Here is a 19,838-nt window from a genome sequence, read left to right on the forward strand (position 1 = left end):
ATTACTCACACACGCAACTCCGTCCGTCGCCCTGGTACCCATCTTTACATTTGCACTTGTAGGAGCCGTGTATGTTGTAGCATCGAGCAAAGCCACTGCACTGGTGCTGACCGAGGGAGCACTCGTCGATGTCTGCACGGGAAGCAGGAAGAGAGGAGGCTTACAGGGAAGAGAAACATGACGACACAAAAACATACACAGTTGCAAAAACATTTTTTTTGGCAATGTGAAGGTCCGTGTAAAATTGGCAGATAAATAGAAGCAATCAAGTACATTTGCATCCAGAACTACCCGTGCTTGACCTGGACTTCTGTGTGTTTAGTTTAACGCCGGTACCCACCCTGCCCCCGACGTCCCGCTCATCACCAGTTAAGGGACCTTTCTGCGCCACAGGAAGAAACAACACAAAGCAGTGGTGGGGTTCCGTTACCGTGACACTGGTATTTGCCTCCAATGTACATGAGGTCGAAGCCTTTATGACACTTGCAGACGTAACTCCCAAAAGTATTGACACACTGCCTGAATCGAGGGCAGGAGGCTCTCCCAGTGGCACATTCGTCAACATCTAGGAACACAAGTCAACTGCATCTTAGGAAGAGCAACAGCACGTTCAGATGGAGCGGATTTTAAAATAAGTAACTGACTGCGAACAGTTGCCTGGCACACAGTGGCCCATCATAAATGTTATCCTGCTGGTTGCCCCCACAGGCAACATCAATTCCACATCTCCAGATTCCAGCTCGTCTAACCCGAGCTGCCCGTCTCTTGCACAGTATCTCAGCATACACTGTACCTGTTTCTACCCAAACATGAGTCATCCTTGACAACCCTCTTCCCATAACCCCCAAATCACCAAGCCCAGTTAATCCTACCTCTGAAAAATTCTTCGAGCTCATCTCCTCTGCTCTTCACCCACTGCCACTACCCAGGTCCAAGCCGTCACCTCCCAGGTTAGACTGTTACCAGAGCCTCCAAACCCATCTTCCCTGCCAATCCTACCCCCTCCAAAGCGTTCCTTGACTGTCAAAATGACTTTATTACATGAGGCCGGATTATGACTATGCTTTAAACTCTTCAACTGTTTCCATTTGCTTTCTGAATTAAATCCTCATTCGTCACCTGGTCCTGCAATAAATGGCCCTCACCTTCCTCACTGGTTGTATCTGCAGCCACTGCCCCTCATCCCCACACTCTGTACTTAAGTCTCATGGCCTTCCTTCCTTCAAATCATCTAACGCCAAGCTCTCCTTCCCGCAGCCCTGCAAGATCCCACCTGCTGGGCTGAGGCTTCACAGGCCCACAGGCAGGTCTTACTCTAGACCCTTATTCTTTGAAATAGACCCTTTCTGTTCCCCTCTCTCAGGTCCCCCGTTAAGACTGAGTGTTGTCTGTAATTTTATTGGATACTTGTTTCTTTTCTGTCTCCCCCCTTGGTCTATCAGCCTCTGAGGATGGAAGTCCTGTCTGCTCCGCCGGTCAGTGTGAACCCCGCAGCGAGCGCGGAGCCCGGCCAGCGCGCGGCCAGCCTCCCGCGCCCCGGAAAGCCCGTCCACCGGCGGCTCCAGCCCCTGCGGACGCGCTGCCACCCGGCCGTCCTCACGGCGGGGCCAGGAGGCCAGGCTCCGAGGGGGGCAGTCTCTGCCTCGGGTTCCGCATCGCGGACGTGGCGAGCCGGGCCGAAACCCAGGCCGGACGCTCCCCCACAACCCTCCCTGACCCACGGGCAGACAGGCCGGCCCCTCGGCAGCACGCACGCCGCCCGCCTCCGCTGGTGGGCGTCCTGGCGCCCTGCCCCTTCCCTTCTGGAAACACGGGCTCCCCTCGCTTCCCTGGACGCGGCGCTCCCGGGCGCCTCGGGGCCTTGGGCCGTGCGGCCCGCCCGAGGCTGCTCCGGCCCTCGTTTCCAGGGAAACGGGGTCTGCGTGGTGGGCTCGCGGAGAGCGGTCCTCTCCCCGACATCCCGGCTCCTCCAAAGGGAAGGTGCTACGCGACGAGGACCGCCTCTCCCGCTCCCCTCGCCTCTCTCCCTCCTCCTGCACCCGGAGAGGCTGCTGATGGAGACGCTGTCTCCCCACTCACCCACACAGGTCCTCCCGTCGGGAGCCAGCTGCAGGCCAGGGGAGGGACACTGGCACCGTGTCTGTCCTTTCACCACGTCACAGCCATACTGGCAGTTTGCCATGGAGCACGTCAGGGCACCTGCGGAGAGTGGGACTGTGTGACTCAGGGGGGCAGGGAACAGTCTGTCACTGAAATAAAGGTGTTTTCACCTGTCCTGAAATCAGTGACACTGAACCAGCAATGAAGACGAACAGGCCTCAATTATCCAACAACCTGATGAAAGTCAAAAATGTGGGAGGGACAGGACAACCTTCCTCCCCAGGGTGATGAAGAAGTGAACCGCCTCCATTACCATCTGTGGAAGATCTTTAATGCATTTGAAGAATTACAAGACAAACGTAAAACTTTATCTCACATTGATTATCTAGAAATTTTTCCAGTGGCCAAGGAGAGTGGAGATTTGAGGTATTTTTCCAGATCACTCATGCTCACTGCTGGTCTCAACTAAAACATCCAAGTGACTGTCTCAAGTGCCCTGAAGTTTCCCCAGACAGCAGGAGGCCGCCCGCTGACCCGTACGAGTCCCAGGTTCCAGCATCACTGCCACGTTATTAAACATGGACTCACCTCATCCCAAAAAGTACCATGCTAAATATGCAATGCAAAATAAAATGAGCTAACCTTTTTTGTTTTATAAAATGCAACCCAGATAGAGACAACAGATAATTAACTAATTTAACTGATAACTCAGTAAAAATAAAAGTCAAGTCATCAATTGTTGAGTATCATATAAACACAACCTCAGTTCAATGTTCAGCCTGCAGAGAATCTTAGGTCCATCTTATAAACACATCCAAATGCTCGCAGGGAACTCCACACATTTCCATACCTTTCTTTCTTACAAAGACACACACAAAATCTACTTTTTTATTATTATAATCATTTATTTCTCCATTTGAAGTAGGTTTTTTTTTTTTTAGAAAAGACATAATTTAGTGTTTAGGCAATTATAAAGAAAGGTACAAATGAAATGAGAAGGTACTTGTGAATGGTTTATAATCAATCCCCAGACTTGAGGGATTCTCTGCCAGCAAATAGTTTAGTGTCCATCCTTATGGACAGCACACTGTCCTCAAACAGTCACTCGTGTTCCTTTCCTAGACGGAATAAGAGTTCTACCGCCAGATAGAAGACAGGGAAAAATGTGCTGGGAAAAACATTAAAAAACACACTTAATTTTATGATTCTTGTTCTAAATACCATTTCCAAATCAATTTAACATGGGCACCCATGGTAAAAGAATGCTAGACATCTAAAATGGGCAACTCTTCTTTTGAGTCTCAATTCCTGAGGCACACACAGAGACACAGGCTCACACCCTGTTTAGGAGGGTCCGGGAGGCCACCTCCACACACGGCCAGAGCACAGCACGCAGTCGAGCCCAGAGCACTTAGGAAACAGTCGGGACGCTTGACGTACTTGAGCAGGAGCCGTCTGGCATCAGCATGTACCCGCTGAGACAGTAGCACTTGTAGCTGCCGTAGGTGTTCATGCACCTGTGTTTGCAGGGCCTCGGCTTCAGGCCACACTCGTTGAGATCTGAAAGAACGGGGTTGGGGCAGAAAAAGGACAAAACCTCAGCAGAATGTAAACCACTTAAGATACATCTCTGTGGAAGGAGAAAGGAGGTCGAGTTACAGTAACCGGTCATTTACGTAAGAGGCAGAGCCTGTGCAATTTCAACACTGGGCACACCTGGGGCGACCAAGCATTCTCTCTCAGAGGTGGCCTCCGACAGTGAGAGGCCTGTGAATTTCTGGAGCTTACATTACACAGTACACGTGATCTCTGTCCACAGAGGACAGTTAGAAGAGCCTCCTCACAGACACGTGGCCCCCTTATCACCCCTAGAAACAGCAGCACACTCACCTCCTCAGGGTGAAGGTGCTCTGTCACCTCCTGACCCCAGTATCCTCCAAACATCGGGGGTCTACCACTCAATTCTCTCCTGACTACGGGAGGGACACTTTCAATGTCTTCCTGCCTCTGCTTCAAGAAGACACCGTGTGAGCCCACTTTAGTTTACAAGAAGTATATGGACTTCAACGCATTAGACAGCTTTGACCTTCCCAAGGAAAGCTACATGAATTACTGTCATGGTTTTTCTCAGCCAATCTTACCGATTCTATACTGAGCTCAGATTAAAGAAGAAACTTCAGTTTGTGCATTCAAGTCACAAAGTAAACAAAAAAAGAAGTTAAGGGCATTTGGAAATACTAATCGACAATACATAATGGACTATCATTATGCATTTTAGGTTTTTGGTTTAAATATCAATATGAAATGAATTAGTGAACTTCACACGATAAGAATTTCCCAGCCCAAGTTGAACACTGCCTCGAGTGAACATAAAACTCATAATGACAAATGAACACTGAAATAGCAAAATGCCCGAAAGACAGACTTCATAAAAGAGAAACACGACCTCATGTCAATTTTGTCTGGAACTGCCAACATAAGCACCTGATTAGCATAATTTAATTATCTATTAGTCCATGTCGTCAAATCAGAAATGTAACTAGTTGCAAGCTGTTTTTTAATCTAATCAAATTTAAATCTGACCTGCTTGTTGATTAGATATGTATTTCACTTAATTAAACCACCAAGTTACATTATTTTTTAAAACCACCAAATAACTATTCCATCTAAAATTTTTTTCATATTTTACTGACTTTCCAACATGGTCTTTTTCTAACCTTAACACACCGTAAGCAGATCCCCAGCTGGGCAAAGCCTGGGAGAGTTAAGTAAATAAACCAGATACCTTTGTCATCTCCTACGCTTTCTTCAATTTTCTACTTTATTGTCTCTTGCCCGTCAAGGGTATTCAAACAGAATCGCATTTTAAAACATTTCAAAAAAAATTCCCTCAAATAAGGTGCTTTGTAGATTATAGCATCAACAAAAATTTTATTTCTCCCTCTGTTAAACAAAGTAAAAATTTTAAATCAAGGAGGAAAGACAAAAAAATTCACTCCACTTCTCATCTTCTTCTACCTTGTATTTCAATATTTATTACAAATTAAGAGTCAGGGAATTATTTCTCATGTTCTAAGAAGAGTGAGTTATTTCTAACACGTCCCTACAGATTCACACCTGGCTTTGATAAATCCCTGATTGATATTATAGTAAATAGTATTTAAATCTGAGTACACTGTTAGAGAAAGGCTTTGTGTTTTAAATATTTTTCTGCACTAAGCAAAAATAGAACAGAACGACCAAACAACAGAGTAAGACTGAATTCTGTATCTCAAGGGAAGGATATTGATGGATATAAAATGTGTCAATTAAGAACTCTTAGGTTTATTTTTAAAGAGCCACAGAAAATTCTGCAGGTTTCCTCATGGGAACTGGTCAGATGTTTACAGCTCCAGGCAGCTTGTATACTAGGAGTATTTATGCTCCTGGAAATTTCTCCAGACACTCTCCATGGACTGAAGCTGAGCCCAGTTGAAGCACCTCGGTCTTGGCCATAAAGGGTCCCTCCCCTGAGGATTGCTGTGAGCATCTTCATGATCCAGACCGGGGCTGCCGCTAATGTTCAATCCAAATTTATGTCTCCCTTCCCATAGGAAAAGGCACTTTGGGGTTAACAGTCGTGAAATTGAAAGAAAATGAAAAATCAATACAACATCGTAATTCAAAAAAATCCCTGGGAATCACTATAAGAAATGATACAGAAAAGGAATCTGGCTGGTGCCGATGTCTCCAGCGAGAGCCATCATTGCCCCATCTGTCACAGGCAGGTGTCTCCTAAAAGCTTCACACCGACCCTCACAAAAACCACTGCAGAAACAGGATTCCACAATAACCCATGATTATCAATATTTATCAAACATCAGACTTTTGCTCAAGCAAGGAGCTTCCAAAGATTAAAGGCATCTGGTGTCCTGGTAATGAACTTCTTTTTCCCCAATTTTCTTCCGAGTTTCTAGTCTATGATCATTACCTTGTTTTCTTATTGACCCACTGCCTTATAGAATTGAGTTAATGCCAGCTGCTTCCAAAACCTTTTGGACCACAGACCTAGTAATGCTTGTGTTACCACCAAATTACGCCAGAAATTCAAAAATGACACCCCCAATTTATAGTAAGTGCTCCTAGGGTAATAAGCAGAATATAAAGGTCATGAAAATTCCTTGATGGCACTTTCTCAAATCAATCTTAAAAGTTGATGAAAGAACCTAGAAAGAAAAATTCACTGTTTTTATTTTAAATTTACTTAAATCTTGCTCTTTTGTTAGACGTTTATAATGTAATATAAATTATAAGGAAAATCTATAATAAAAAACGTAATGAAATCTATCATATACCTATCTTACGACATCAAAGGACAGAACTTTACAATTAAACAACTTACTATGTATACAATTCTTAAAGTGCATCAATTATAGTCAGGAGTATATTTAAGCAGGTTGGTGGATTCAGGAGCTTGGGTGGGGGGAGGGGGTGGGAAAGGAGCTAGTCCAGAACAAAAATGCAAGCTGCATAGCATTATAATTACACTTCAAGAGAGAAAGAATCAGAAATTTTATTAGCATGCAGACACTGAAAGTAGCTTGAAAATCTGGAAGAGATTCATTGAATAAGATAACCAAATGGACTTGTAAGGAAAATAATCTTTCATCCATTTAATGCATTTGGACTTTTTCTTTCCGTTGAGGCTTAAACTGGGCCATGTCTCAGAAGTCTAAGCTTTTACATATCTGACTAAAGTGGAGGTCAGAGGCAAACGGATGTCAATACGTCAACTGCTACAACCTGTATTCCTTAAATGATCAATGATTCTGAAATCAATCCCACGGCCCTACTTCTTGGTGCAGAAAATACACAAATGCATGACGTTCTCTATCAGCAGAGAGACTAATAATTTAAATAACTTTAATTTAGTTATCCTAAGTTCCTAAATCTCTGAGTGGGTAAGGGATAAAGTCTTTTAGAGGAAGGACTGTAAAATCATGCTGCCACCTAACTTTTCTACAAAACTTTGCAGCACAATGAAGACAATAACATCTTTGGTGTTTCTGCTCTCACAGCAGCCCTGCAGGCGACCCTGCCACTAACCGGTTTGCTAATACCCAGACGCATTAAATGACCTGCGCACAGTCACACAGCTGCTCCGTGCTGGAACCTGGACGCAGGCTTTCTCATATTACAAAATGTACACCCAAAGAAGGAAGCGAAGGTGTGGTTTGATTTCCAGGTAACCTAAAACTCTACACCCCAAATGTGGTGGTGAAGATGACTGAGCACTTCTAAAATCCACTGAGCGAAAGCTGTGAAAACCCCAATCTCAGTTGTTTGGAATTCCTGACTTCCCTTATGTATGAAAACAAAGGTTATTTTGTGATCTGATTTTTAGAAAACATCTGAAGCCCAGGAAAGAGGAAGAAAGGCAATGAGACTGGGTGCAGTGACAGGACAGTGGAGGCTCCAGGCTTTCAGAGCAGAGAGTCAGCGCCAGGTAACAACGCCGGCTGCCGCTTCACACCCCAGGGTGCTGGAGGCAGCTCCCGGGCGGGCCTTTGGAACGTTTGCAAGAAGTGACACAACTGCAGGAAGCCGTGCACGTGGGAGGAGCAGACCACCTGAGACAATGCACGCTCACCCCTTGAAGGCAAACTCATGGCTGGATGCTCCGGGGGGTGGGAAAGAGGCTGTTCACTGCCGCGGTCGAGAGGAGTTGGGCGGAAGTGCTGGTCTTCACACCAGGGAGAAGGTAACAAGAGTCAACTTTGAACTGATGTCGTTATTAGCCCTAAACATCTTTATAAGTATATATTAAACAATTACATAAAGTTGGTGGAGTTCAAAGAGAATGCCTTAGATACTTTACAAAATAGTTTCTAATTCTTACAGTTTCTCTTTTTTATTTTAATTTCTATTTTCCTTAGAATTTATCACTGCCATCTTTCTTCCGAAGAACACACACACATTATAAATTAACAATCCACCATGCTCACACCAATTTTTTTAAAAAACCGCCAAAAAAGAGATGGTCATTTTTGAAAGCATGATTTTAGTCATCAACAAAGAAAGAAAACTCAAAAAAACAGATTATATAAATATTGATTGCAATAAATCTGCTGTTTAGGGACACTGAGGTCTTCAATGACCAAATTAAGACTTTTCCTATATTATTACATTGTACAATAGTTTAAAGCACTCCAAAATTATGCACAAATTTATGATTTGCATAAAGACCTTATTTAAATAAATAGCACGCCAGATCATCAATATTTTCATACAAATGTAAGAAGTTACGTTACATTTAGGTCACATTTAATTAAAATATACAAAAGAAGCTTTCTGCCAAAAATGGTAACTGTTGCCATCATAAGCTCATCAAATATTCTAAGGTGGGTGAGACTCAAAGTAAAGAGTCAGAAGGGCCATCACATCATGTTTTAAGCTATCCCGTATTCATGGCCAGCTAAACTTCCGACTTGCATCTTTCTAAAAGCGAGGTTGTAAGAAGCTACTTTAATATTATGATAAAGCACTGAGACCCCCGTGCCAGGGGAGGCACTCAACTTCCAGACTTAACTAGTCCAGCAGAGCCCACTATCTGGTTCTGTGCTGCAGGACACCTGTTCTCTTCTTGGGACAAGGAATTCAACATATGAAATATTAACCATGTCAAAACATTAGTAATTGATACTTATAAATTGTTTCTTCTGAAATTATTACAAAGCACACTGAATTCAAAAGAATATCTTTCACTCCTAAAAAGATGCAATGATATAATTGATTACATGCTAAAAATCATTTCCTAAAGGGAAAGTTATGAAAAGATTATTATCTATAATAATATCCTTTTCTGGCTGAGGGGAAAGGGGATTTGTATGGGTACAGAGACTAAGGAGGGGGAAAATGTGTGAATAAAATGATCAGAGAAAGTAAAGTGGACAAAGCAACTCCTGCCCGAGTTTGGGTTAGAATGTTGCCTGCTGCAGAAGGGCCCGTGCGCCTCACGGAACACGTGAGGAGCAGTCCACGCCCGTGCTTTCATACGTGACCCAGCCATAGCAAATCCAGAAAATGACTCAGAGGAACAGCAAGCCACCACTGGCAGAGCCACACTAATCTTGAGCCAGGGCTGTTCAATTCAGCCAGGCCCGAAGCAGCCTTGCCCCCAGGTTCCGGCCTCTCCCGGGCAGTGAAAAGCACTGTGAAGTGCTGTCACTCTCACGCTGCTCACTCAGCCAAGCATGTCTCCGGGGTGATTTCTTAAAGTCACACCTCGCAATAAAATTTTTAGTAGATACTTGCCTTATACCAAAACCTACTTATACCAAAAGCTAATCTCCAGCTCTGTGAAAATATTTCAAATACACCTCTTCTTGACATTTTTTCTCAACAAAAAAGAAACCTGTTTTATTTCCCATATCTCTGAGGTGTGTTTTCCACTTTATTAAAATGTATGGTCCAGGTAAAAACAGTCTCAGTTAATTTGCTATGTAGCAGCTATAGATAATTTGCTCTAAATACGTTTCGGGGGTCTCTCACCAGCTCTCCCACTTACCCAGCTCGCTCCTGGAGCCTCTCACCCTGACGGGCTCTTAGCCAGGACTCAGACACAGTCTACGGTGCTGCATCAGACAAGTCACAGACACCTTCAAGTCCCGATGGCGTTTGGGACCAAGAACCATTACACAAAACAGCCATTCACTTAACAAATATTAATTGTGCACATATCATGTGCAAGTCATCTTAATAACAGTCTTCAGGAACCCAGCAATCAGAGAGACACCACAAAGGGTCCCTGCTCTCAAAGAACATAAACCTTTCCATCAGGAAGTTGCCACACCTGGTTTTTTTGGTAAGAGAAGCAGAGATGGTTAAAACACATAGGTTTACTGTAAGCTGGAGTTCTGTATTCAAGATGGGACTTGCCATCACATTATCAGTGTCAGCACTGGTTTTGCAGATGTGAAATCCCATTTTGCTACTAATGAAATCGTCTTCCCCCTAAGGAATACAGTTTTAGGAAGCACGACTTCAACTCAGTACATTTCCATTTTTCTCCAGAGAAACAGGTATGTCTTGAGTGTCTTTGAAGCACATTAAAGTTGACATAGCTGCTGCAAATAAGCTTCAATGAACCTCTCTGCAATCTCAACAGTAGCTTCTTTTAATGATCTTCTTTGTATAAATTCTTGGCATCAGGACAACAAAGTTTTATGGTGCTGACATACTAATGAAATCTCTGATGGCTTATGTTCACACTTTAAGAAAGAACCGTTTGGGACTCTAAGATCGACACTGATAACTCAATAATCAGAACCAAACATGCCACTACTTGTGAACTTGGACTAGAGAAGGAAAATCAGATGGATTTTTAAAAAGGTAAACTGAGATAATAAGAACCCACTTATTTCAAAAACACTACCCAGGTATGTTAGTAAATTCCAAGTCAAAAAAAAAATTATAAGATAGAAAAGAAGTACTGGGAAAAATCAGTTATCAATCAAGCAGCAGACAACATAGAACAGACTTGAGAGTAACAGCTTATCCTATCATGGGACACGCCCCATTTTACTGGCATGGATTTCACCTGAGAGTCTGGGAACAATCACAGGTACTTTCAAACATCGGTGTTCTGGACTGTTGTGAAAACTGCCTATAAATCACGAGTTTACATGAAACACCTCAAGGAGGACCAGATATTGAAGAACAAGAGTATCTCAGCAACAGTATTTCTGTATCAGATGCGGTCAAGTATCTATGGGGCAGTGAGACCCCACATAACTGTGTCATTTGACGTTTAAAATGATAGGGAGTATTTAAAAAATAAGTAAAAAATTGACTCTTTTATCCTCATGTCTTTCTCGTGAAATCTAACCCTAGCTTGTCTTTATTCTGGTTTTTTCTTTTTCACATGTAATGGTGGAAAGTTTTTGCTTGAAATTAATGAAAAAGACAAGCCCTGCCAGGCTTGTTAGCATGAGTCAGAGGATCACATTTCCAATGATGTTTTCTTCATCCTAAACTAAATGGGTAGAAAGAACATGAATTATATAGACAATCCCTCCATTGACATACTAGGTCTTTTTCCAACTAATTCTGTGAAACTGGACAAGACACCTAAGATCCCTGTTACCTCTTCAAATGAAAAATGTAATACGTTATTATTTATAGCTTAATTATAATGACTAACACTCTACCTCCTAATGTCGTAATGATGAAAACAGACAATCTACGTAAAATACCCGGGCACTGGGAGTGCTGAATGTTTGCTTTGATAAGCAGCTGATGCCAGTTAAAAAAAATAGGCTGCTAAGTTAATCAGAATCTTTATTTCTCGGAGGAACATTGCAAACTGGTCAATAGTTGAAGGGAATTTAATCACAAATTGAAGGGCTCAGCATTTGAAGGGACCTCAAAATTCCAAGTCAAACTTCCCACCTGACTGAGTATTAAAGTGCTTCCATCTAACTGGGGTCCAAGGAGGCTCACAATCCGCCAAGGCTTCCCAACTAGACAGGGAAGAACGAGAAGCAGCAGAACATAAGGCCTCAACGTGACTGATGCTGTGCTTCTCTTCTTCAAATACACTTTAATTATTAGGAGTGAGTACGAAAAAGAGGATGAAACTCTTTCGTCCTCTGATGAAATGAATTTTAGAAGATTTACCATAATTATATTTTTATCTTTCAGCAAAATGGCAGCTCACATATTTGGGAACAATAGTCATGGGAAAGTGGTTTGCCTGTCAGGCAGGAAAAGGGGCTCATGACGGTTCCCTGGTGTCACCCCGTCCCCTACCTTGACTGCAGGTCTTCCCGGCGTATCCAGGATGACACCTGCACTTGTCTGGTCCGATACATTCCCCATGTTTGCACTGTGGCCGGCACACAGCTGTGGAAAGAGGATATCATGCGTTATTCCCAGGTCAGCAGCACATCAACCACATAGTGTCTATGTCGTGTCCTAGTCTGATAATAAAAGAAAAACTAAGAACTTAACAGAGTAGCAGAAATATACAAAATCACTGTGTCCTGAGTGGTAAACACAGTGTAGACTACACACTCTCACACACACATTGTGTGTGTGTGTGTGTGTGTGTGTGTGTATGTGTCACTTGGGGCTGGAAAATTTGCTAAACTTCACGACAATACTCAAAAAAGGAAAAACTATGCATAAACACAACTGATGTTTGTCAATAGTTACAACTTTACAATAATCCACACATAATTTCAAACTCATTCTTTCAAATACACTTCAAAAAGTAGTTCTTAACCCAAAGATACTGGTTATGTATAAACCTCAAACTTCCAATTAAATAATAAAATATTTATTTTATTGGAAATAGTATTTCTAAGTATGAAATGGTTCTAAATGAAAACTCAATATTTTTGGAACTTCAACTTAAGAATACTTCCACCATCTTTCTCTTTCTCAAACTTGAGGTGCATCAAAATTGCTCATCAATCTATAATGGCCTTTCTATGGCCGATCGCAGCAAATGGAAAGTTCTATTTCACATTGACTATCTTCCATCAACTGAGTTTGTCTTCACTCAAGACCCCAAATACTGTAAATCATCACTCACATCTTTTCACAGTCTTCAATTCCTGCCAAGATAATGGTTAGAACTTATTCCACTTACGCTATACCAGTGATTCTCAGCTGGGGGTATTTTTGCCCCCTGTGGGACACCTGGCATAAATGGAGACATTTCTGGTTGTCACACTGGGCAGAGGGTGCTATTGTATCTAGTGGGTAGATTATAGGGATGCTGCTAAACATCCTACAACACCCACAAAAACAGATAACCCCCACAAAAACAAATTATCCAGCCAAAAAGTGATGGTGCCAGATTGAGAAACCTCACTCTATACCAAGTATGTGTATGGCCATATGCCAGACACTAACATAGATGAAAAATCATCGTATAGCATGGTCACTGGTCTCAAAGAGCTTACAATCTAGATGAAGAGAAAAAACAATCATGTTTTTAATTCAAGGCAACATTTATTTATGAGCAAAATGGGTGGCACATATGAAATTTGTGAAGAAATCATCACACAAGCATATCCATATAGATTTGCAAAGAAAGCCTCGTAAAAGAGACCTGAGCTGTATCTTGAAGCACGGGTGTACAGAGAAGGAAGAAGACAACCCACAGTAAAAATAACTGCACAACAGAATAGACCACCATTCACCTAGGGGACACTGAGGAGGCTGGTCAAGTGGAAGACATGGGTAAACGCTGGCGCAAGAGCTAGAAGTCGACAATCGCAGTTGGTGGTATCAGCTAATGATGTTCCCTCAATTTCAGACTGAGGATTATACATTTTATCTATGGGAAATGGGAAGTTTCTGGAAGTTTATCATCATCAGGAGGATTACCTGGTAAAAATCAAAACTCTGAGAATATTAGCATGGTGACAATATGTAGGATGGACTGGAAAGAGTCTAGCTGACGTGAGGAAGGCACGATTTGTGTTTGCGACAGGAAGAGATGGGCTCCAGTCACCACAGAGTGAAGAGCAGACGGGTCCTCAAGACCAAGAAGAACAAGGTCCCCAAGACCGAGTCCCCAGTCCCTGACACCTGCTCCCTCCTGTATTAGCCCATGCGTTCTCTGGTCTGGGTGTGCTCCCTGCTTCCTCTCCAACAATTCTCAAACAGCGTTTCCTTTGAAACTCTAACCTCCTATGAAACGGATGTGCATGTTATTTTTCTACATTTCCTCACTCAGCTCTCACCACCCTTCCCTCACCTGGCGCTCCACTGGGCTTATCTGCCAATTTTACTTTCAGGGCTCTCTGCCCGTGTTTGTCACCCCAACAGACCCTGCACCACTACTGATCCTTAGACAGAGCTGCTCAGTAGGTGTTTAATTAAAACACCCGCAGAAAGAAGGATGAGCAGAGTGTAAAGTGTAAATGGTAGAGAAATATACTCGGAAAATTCATAAAATCTGATTTTAGACACGGTGTGAAATTCAAAGAGAAGCAATTTTGTTCAGATCTGTAAGAAATGAGTTTCTAGGAGGGCCTTCCAATATTATTTTTCAGTCAATTGGACACCTGGTAGATGGTTTCACGCAGATTTTAAAAAGAATTCCCAGAAATAAGTCATTCTTTAGTTAATTTCCAGGCCCCATCACCAAGAAAGGCAAGTTAAAAAGAAATTTTTTTAATCTTAAAAAAAAAAGATGTTCCATAAATCTTAACAATTATATATGAATAGAGCCTGAAGGGATCACGTGTCCCTAAGGGGCCCAGGGCACTGTATTTAAAAAGAAAAAGTACACATCGCAAATCATTAAAGGCAAGTCAAGGTAATAAATGCCCCAAGTAACTGGAATTTCAAAATACCTCTAAAAACATGAAAAAGTAGTTTAGAAAGTACCACTTAAAAACATGGAAACGTTTATTTAGAAGACACTGTATGAAACAATTCACCTTGAGCCCCCAGGCCAGACTGCCTTTCGACCCCAGACCAGCTTGGTGACCACCATTGGCGGTGCCTTCCGGGGCTTTATAGGAAGAGGAGTTTTTACTATCCCCTCCCTTTCTGGTGTTTGTTCTCGGTAGGGCGCCTGGTCTCGGGCACACCGAATGCACACATTCCAAAAGGCCCAGACTCTTCCTGTTTCTTACAGGTTTAGGGAGTCAGCGTTTCCAAACAAACTGCTGTTTGCACTTCTGCCCAACAGACTATCCACTGAAGTTACCGACAACCCAGTGTATACTAGCCAAAGGCTGTTAAATGGGACAGGATGCTCATAATGCTGACATAACCAATTTTTTTCTCTTACAAAAAGAAAACCCTTTGAAAAATGTTGCACCAAAGGACTTTCTCCTATTATCTTTCTGGCATTAGGTCTGCAATGGAAATCAATAAACATCTATTGAACATTTATTATATCCAATTATTATACTAGGCAAGCGGGGGGAGGATGAGAGTCATGAAGGATATGAAACATTAACTGTGAAACTACACTGTATTGGCCCCAACTTAACAAGGGCTGTGACAAAGAGATGGGAGGAAAGGGGGAAGGGGGAAGGGGGAAGGGGAAAGGGCCTGGGAAGGCGACCCGGAGGAAACGTCATCTCAGCAGTGCCTTAGAGGTGAGAGGCCCAGACAGGACAGCGGGAAGGAGATAAAGCCCTTCAGAATAGGGAACAGGAGCAGTGTGGGGAGGATGATGGGGGGCGCTCAGGGAGTGCCACGTGTTCTGGTGGAGCCAGAGGTGAGTGCTCACAGCAGCAGATGAGATGAAAAGCCAGGCAGGCAGGTCGTGAAAGGCACTGGTGGCAGAAACTGTTGGGTGCTTACCAATACCTATTTTTCCCTTCTTCTTTACAATACAATGGCCTTTTCTTTTTTTGGGAATAGGGCATGAGTTAGCAATGGAAAACCACATTCCCCATCCTCCTTGCCAGATAAGGTAGCCAAGTGACTCAATTCTGGCCAATTGTATGAAATAAGTGATGGGGGGGGGGGAGGTTTGGAATGCTGCTTAAAAAGGTGGCTGACTAGGATGCCTTCCTCTGTCTTCTTTCCTGGAATGTAGAAGTCATGCCTGAAGTTCAGTGGCTACTTTGTGACCATGAGGTGGATCTCAAGAATGGAAAAGAGGCAGAGCAAGAAGTCACAGTATTAACCCCACATTGTCATCCTAGCAATTTAGGGCACTGTTCTTTGTGTCACTGTTCCCTGCAGCCAAAAACGATTCCTAACTAACTTTCCTTGAGCACAGCCTATGGAATCGGGACTTAATCTGTGTTGATTATCAAACTGGCAAATGTTTTCTTGGCATACACACTTAGGATAGAAATGTTATCAGTAAATACTGGTAAAGAAATACAACTTGTCAAATTTATTTTATACATACAATATCATATACTCATAGAAGTATCTAAAGAACCTCATTTCTATATCTAAAGAGTTAGATTAGAAAATACATATCCATGTTGAGTCTAGAGAAAAATGATTCCCAACTTCTGGGTAAACCGATCCCCCTTTGGATAACCCACTCCACATTCATGCCAGCACACACCAGCCTTTACAACCTGCTGCGCATGCAGGTCAGGAAAAACCAAAGAATGAGTGGCCCGTTTTTAGTGGCCCGTTTTAGAGTGGTCTTCTAAAAACATCAAAAATAGATGAAACACTTGATCTGTAGGAATTAATGTGTCAGTTGTTGCTACAGGTTAATCAAAAAAGGCAGCATTGTTTCTCTGAGCTTCCTGTGGACCAGGGATGGGCATTTGATGGTCCAGTCCCCAGGCATCCACAGATGGTTTAGCAGCTCAGTTAAGGAGTCAGGCGAAGATCACCAATGAATGACAGATTGTCCCCCCAAAATCAGATGCCAGAATTAAGCCCAAATGGGCAAATCACACTCAAAATTAACTCTCTAACACTGCTCCCAAGTGCCCTTAACATAACCTCCAAGTCATTACTTTAACTAGAAGAAACAAGTCTCAACTGGCAGAACAAACATAGGTCTCTAATGTCACATGTCCAAGCCTCTTCTGTCTGACTGCAATCGGAAATTTGACTCTCAAAAATTCATCCTGATGGAATGGGGGTTCTGAGAGTTGGACAATGTTTTCTGACACTGATATAAGTAGTGAGTTATAAAATAAGTTAGGGGAAAATTAAACTCCCACATCAGATATAATATATCTTATGTAAACTAATCTCACTGGGAGTCAGGTGCCAACATCTAAAAAAATAAGGACACATTGAGATGCCCAAGCAGATGGTGGCTCTGGAAAGTGACAAGGGAAAGCTGACTCAACCTCTGGTGGTGTTAGTAACTTAAGAAGGATTTTTCTTAATGTAAATAAGATTGTCTTTAGAGTCCTCAGAATCATCTGTAATTTTTACAATCTATATCATGTTGCTATTCAGACATGGCACCACTAAAAGCAGAACAAAGAACCTTTGCCCTCCAGGGTTTGTAATTTAAAAACAAAGGTGACACAGAAGTATGCATGGGCAGGGCAGAAGAATGAATGGACACAAAACTGGGCGATTTCAGAGAGCTCTCATTACATCTAACAAGTCTCACAGAACTCAGATACGGACAGACTCATTTGAAGGGAACAGGAACAGATGATGAGGAATATCTTTTCCAAGGCGCAATTGGCCTTGGTCCAAGAGAGAAAGTTGCTAAAAGCAGCATGAAACCACTCATTGCTGAGGTAATGGGACCTGGGAGGAACGGAGGCAGACTTCTATAGGGCTCCACTGGAAAGGGCCTTGAGCCACTCCATACCACAGGTACCACAAAATCCAGAGGAAAGAATTCTATGGATTCCAAGATTTCCAGAGGAAAAACAGTCTCCAGCCTTCCTAACATCTTGTATTCGCGTGTCGATTATCCTATTTTCAACTAAATTCCTGCTGTAGTAAAAACTGAAATAAAAGCACCTCTGATTGTTATTGCTATAAAATACTATCTATTAAATGCTCTCATGAATCTAGAACTCAAAGTCATTTATATGACTGATTAAATTTATCCTCACAATACCCAGATAAGGCAGGAGAGAGACACCTTACTCTCATTTTACCAGCAGACTGGGGAAAGCACTGAAGGTTAAGGGACTTGCCCAATTTCAGTAAAAATTTCTAACCCAGCTCCATGGCCAATGCACCAGCTCTTCTTGTGTTCAGAAAAAGGCCAGAAAGCTCAGATTTTCAGTGGATTTGGAAGGAAGGAGAGTGAGATTACAGTAAAAACACGGAGCAGGAAGGGATGAGAGGGCTAGAGAATGTCAACGGTATTTAAGTTACACTTCCAGGAAGGAGAAGGCGCAGGTAAGAACACAGGCTATACTTGAAGAAAAGCAGAGTAACCCTGCCAGAATATTTCAACATAAAATAATCTCTCTACGTCATCGCTTGTTTTGTGCAGATCCCAGATTCTGAATCGTTGACGAAGGATAGAACTGTTCCCTCTTCTCGAGTGTTGCCACCTCCATGATTTTTTTTTGCTCTCACATTTTATCTGACACTATTTTTATTAAGAACTTGAACTCATTATGAACTATAGTCAAACAATAAGTCAACCAATCGATTGATAATTTAGAGCATGAAGTTAAAATAGATAAGGGTTTCTGGTCTCTGCAACACTGTCTCCCAGGAGCTGTCTGACAATAACTTGCTTTATTTTTGTCTTTGGAGACATTCAATTCAGACACATTTCTCAAGTACCTACATCATCTCTCACTATTTAACCTTTAATTCCTGAAGCAGCCCGAGAAAATAAGTGCCTGCATCTGCATCTTTGTATCTCAAGCCAACTTTTATTGATCACAATTCAGCTCCATCCCTTACCACTTAAAAATCTTCTTCTGAAAAGCGTTATTTTCAATTTACTTGGATTTTAATTTTTCTTTCTGTTTCCATTGTGATAAAAGAGGAGAATTCAGATTAATGCCAAATGAGACTTTAAGAACACATAAGAAAATGTTACTATTTATTTGGAAGTGTGAAGTAGGTTTTTGTTTTTTTAAAGTAGGGTAACAGTAGCAATGAGCACACTTAGCACCCAGATCTTTGTTTCTAAATACCACTCCACAATAAAAGGAATCAGGGCTGGGGCAGGGAGGCTGGAATATTTTGTTGTGACAAAAAACAAGGACACATTCAAAGAATGATAGAAATGTGTGAAAAGGACACAGGAGCTGGCTTGGATTTGGGATAGTTGAGCACCAAGAATAATAAGAATGGTAACCAACAACTGACTAATGAAAGAATCTGTGGATCCAAACCGATGCCAAAACAGAAGCAGACAGAGCTCCTCTTGGCAGAAGAAAACCAGCGAACAGCCAGGAGGAATGACAGGATTTGAAAACACAACTTTACAACCACCTTTGAAATAAATGATTTGAGCAAAAATTATCCATGGATGTTAAAATTTTCACTGGTTGGAAGTTTGTTAGGGAACAGGATATTCAAACAGTTTCAGTGTATCACCCCACAGATCACTCACTCATTATAAAAAGAAGAAGGTGCCTTTCAGTGGAAAAATCTGGCGAACAGAACCTTAACCAAGTGATCAAACTTAGCATCACCAATAACGGAGCAAACTGGCATAGGTGCAACAGGACTAGCCTAACATATAACCTAGTAATGCGCTTGCAAAAAGGCTTAGCCTGAACCTAATGATCAGGAAATCCCATACAAATTCAGATTGTGGAACATTCCACTAAGCAATTGACCTGTACTCTTCAAAAATGTCATTGTCAAGAAGCAAAAAAAAAACCAAAAAAGTAGTAGCACTGTTCTAAATTAAAGAGACCAAAAAGGAATGTCAGCTAAATGCAATGTGTGATCCTTGACTGGATCTGGCTGAAAAAGAAAAGAATCCATAAAAATCATTATTGGGATAATGGGGGAAATCTAAACATGGACTGCTTATTACATAATATTATTGTATCTATGTTAAATTTCTTACGTGTGACAATGATATTGTGGTTTGTAGGTAAATGTCCTTGTTCTCAGGAGATGCATGCTGAAATATTTAGGCATGAAGTACCATTATGTCTACAAGTTACTTTCAAACGGTTCAATGAAATATATACATATATATATATATATATATATATACATGTTCCATATATATATATATATATATACATGTTCCATATATATATATATATACATGTTCCATATATATATATATATATATATACATGTTCCATATATATATATATATATATACATGTTCCATATATATATATATA

At 41.9% G+C, this 19,838-nt stretch overlaps 1 protein-coding gene across 2 annotated transcripts in view; it reads right to left on the minus strand.

Moving 5' to 3' along the window:
- Window positions 1-19,838, minus strand: part of NPNT (nephronectin) — a 76,770-nt gene that overhangs the window by 32,301 nt on the left and 24,631 nt on the right. For both annotated transcript variants that reach the window (XM_087437771.1, XM_087437770.1), the window contains 5 exons: window positions 11,890-11,982; window positions 3,541-3,660; window positions 2,080-2,199; window positions 431-565; window positions 10-132 (listed from right to left, as the gene is read on the minus strand). In XM_087437771.1, the coding sequence (XP_087293897.1) occupies window positions 10-132; window positions 431-565; window positions 2,080-2,199; window positions 3,541-3,660; window positions 11,890-11,982 (591 nt within the window). The remainder of the gene's footprint in view (window positions 1-9; window positions 133-430; window positions 566-2,079; window positions 2,200-3,540; window positions 3,661-11,889; window positions 11,983-19,838) is intronic.

Source organism: Ceratotherium simum, chromosome 12 (genome assembly GCF_057802395.1).
Source record: "Ceratotherium simum simum isolate JZ-2026a chromosome 12, ASM5780239v1, whole genome shotgun sequence".
NCBI lineage: Eukaryota > Metazoa > Chordata > Mammalia > Perissodactyla > Rhinocerotidae > Ceratotherium > Ceratotherium simum.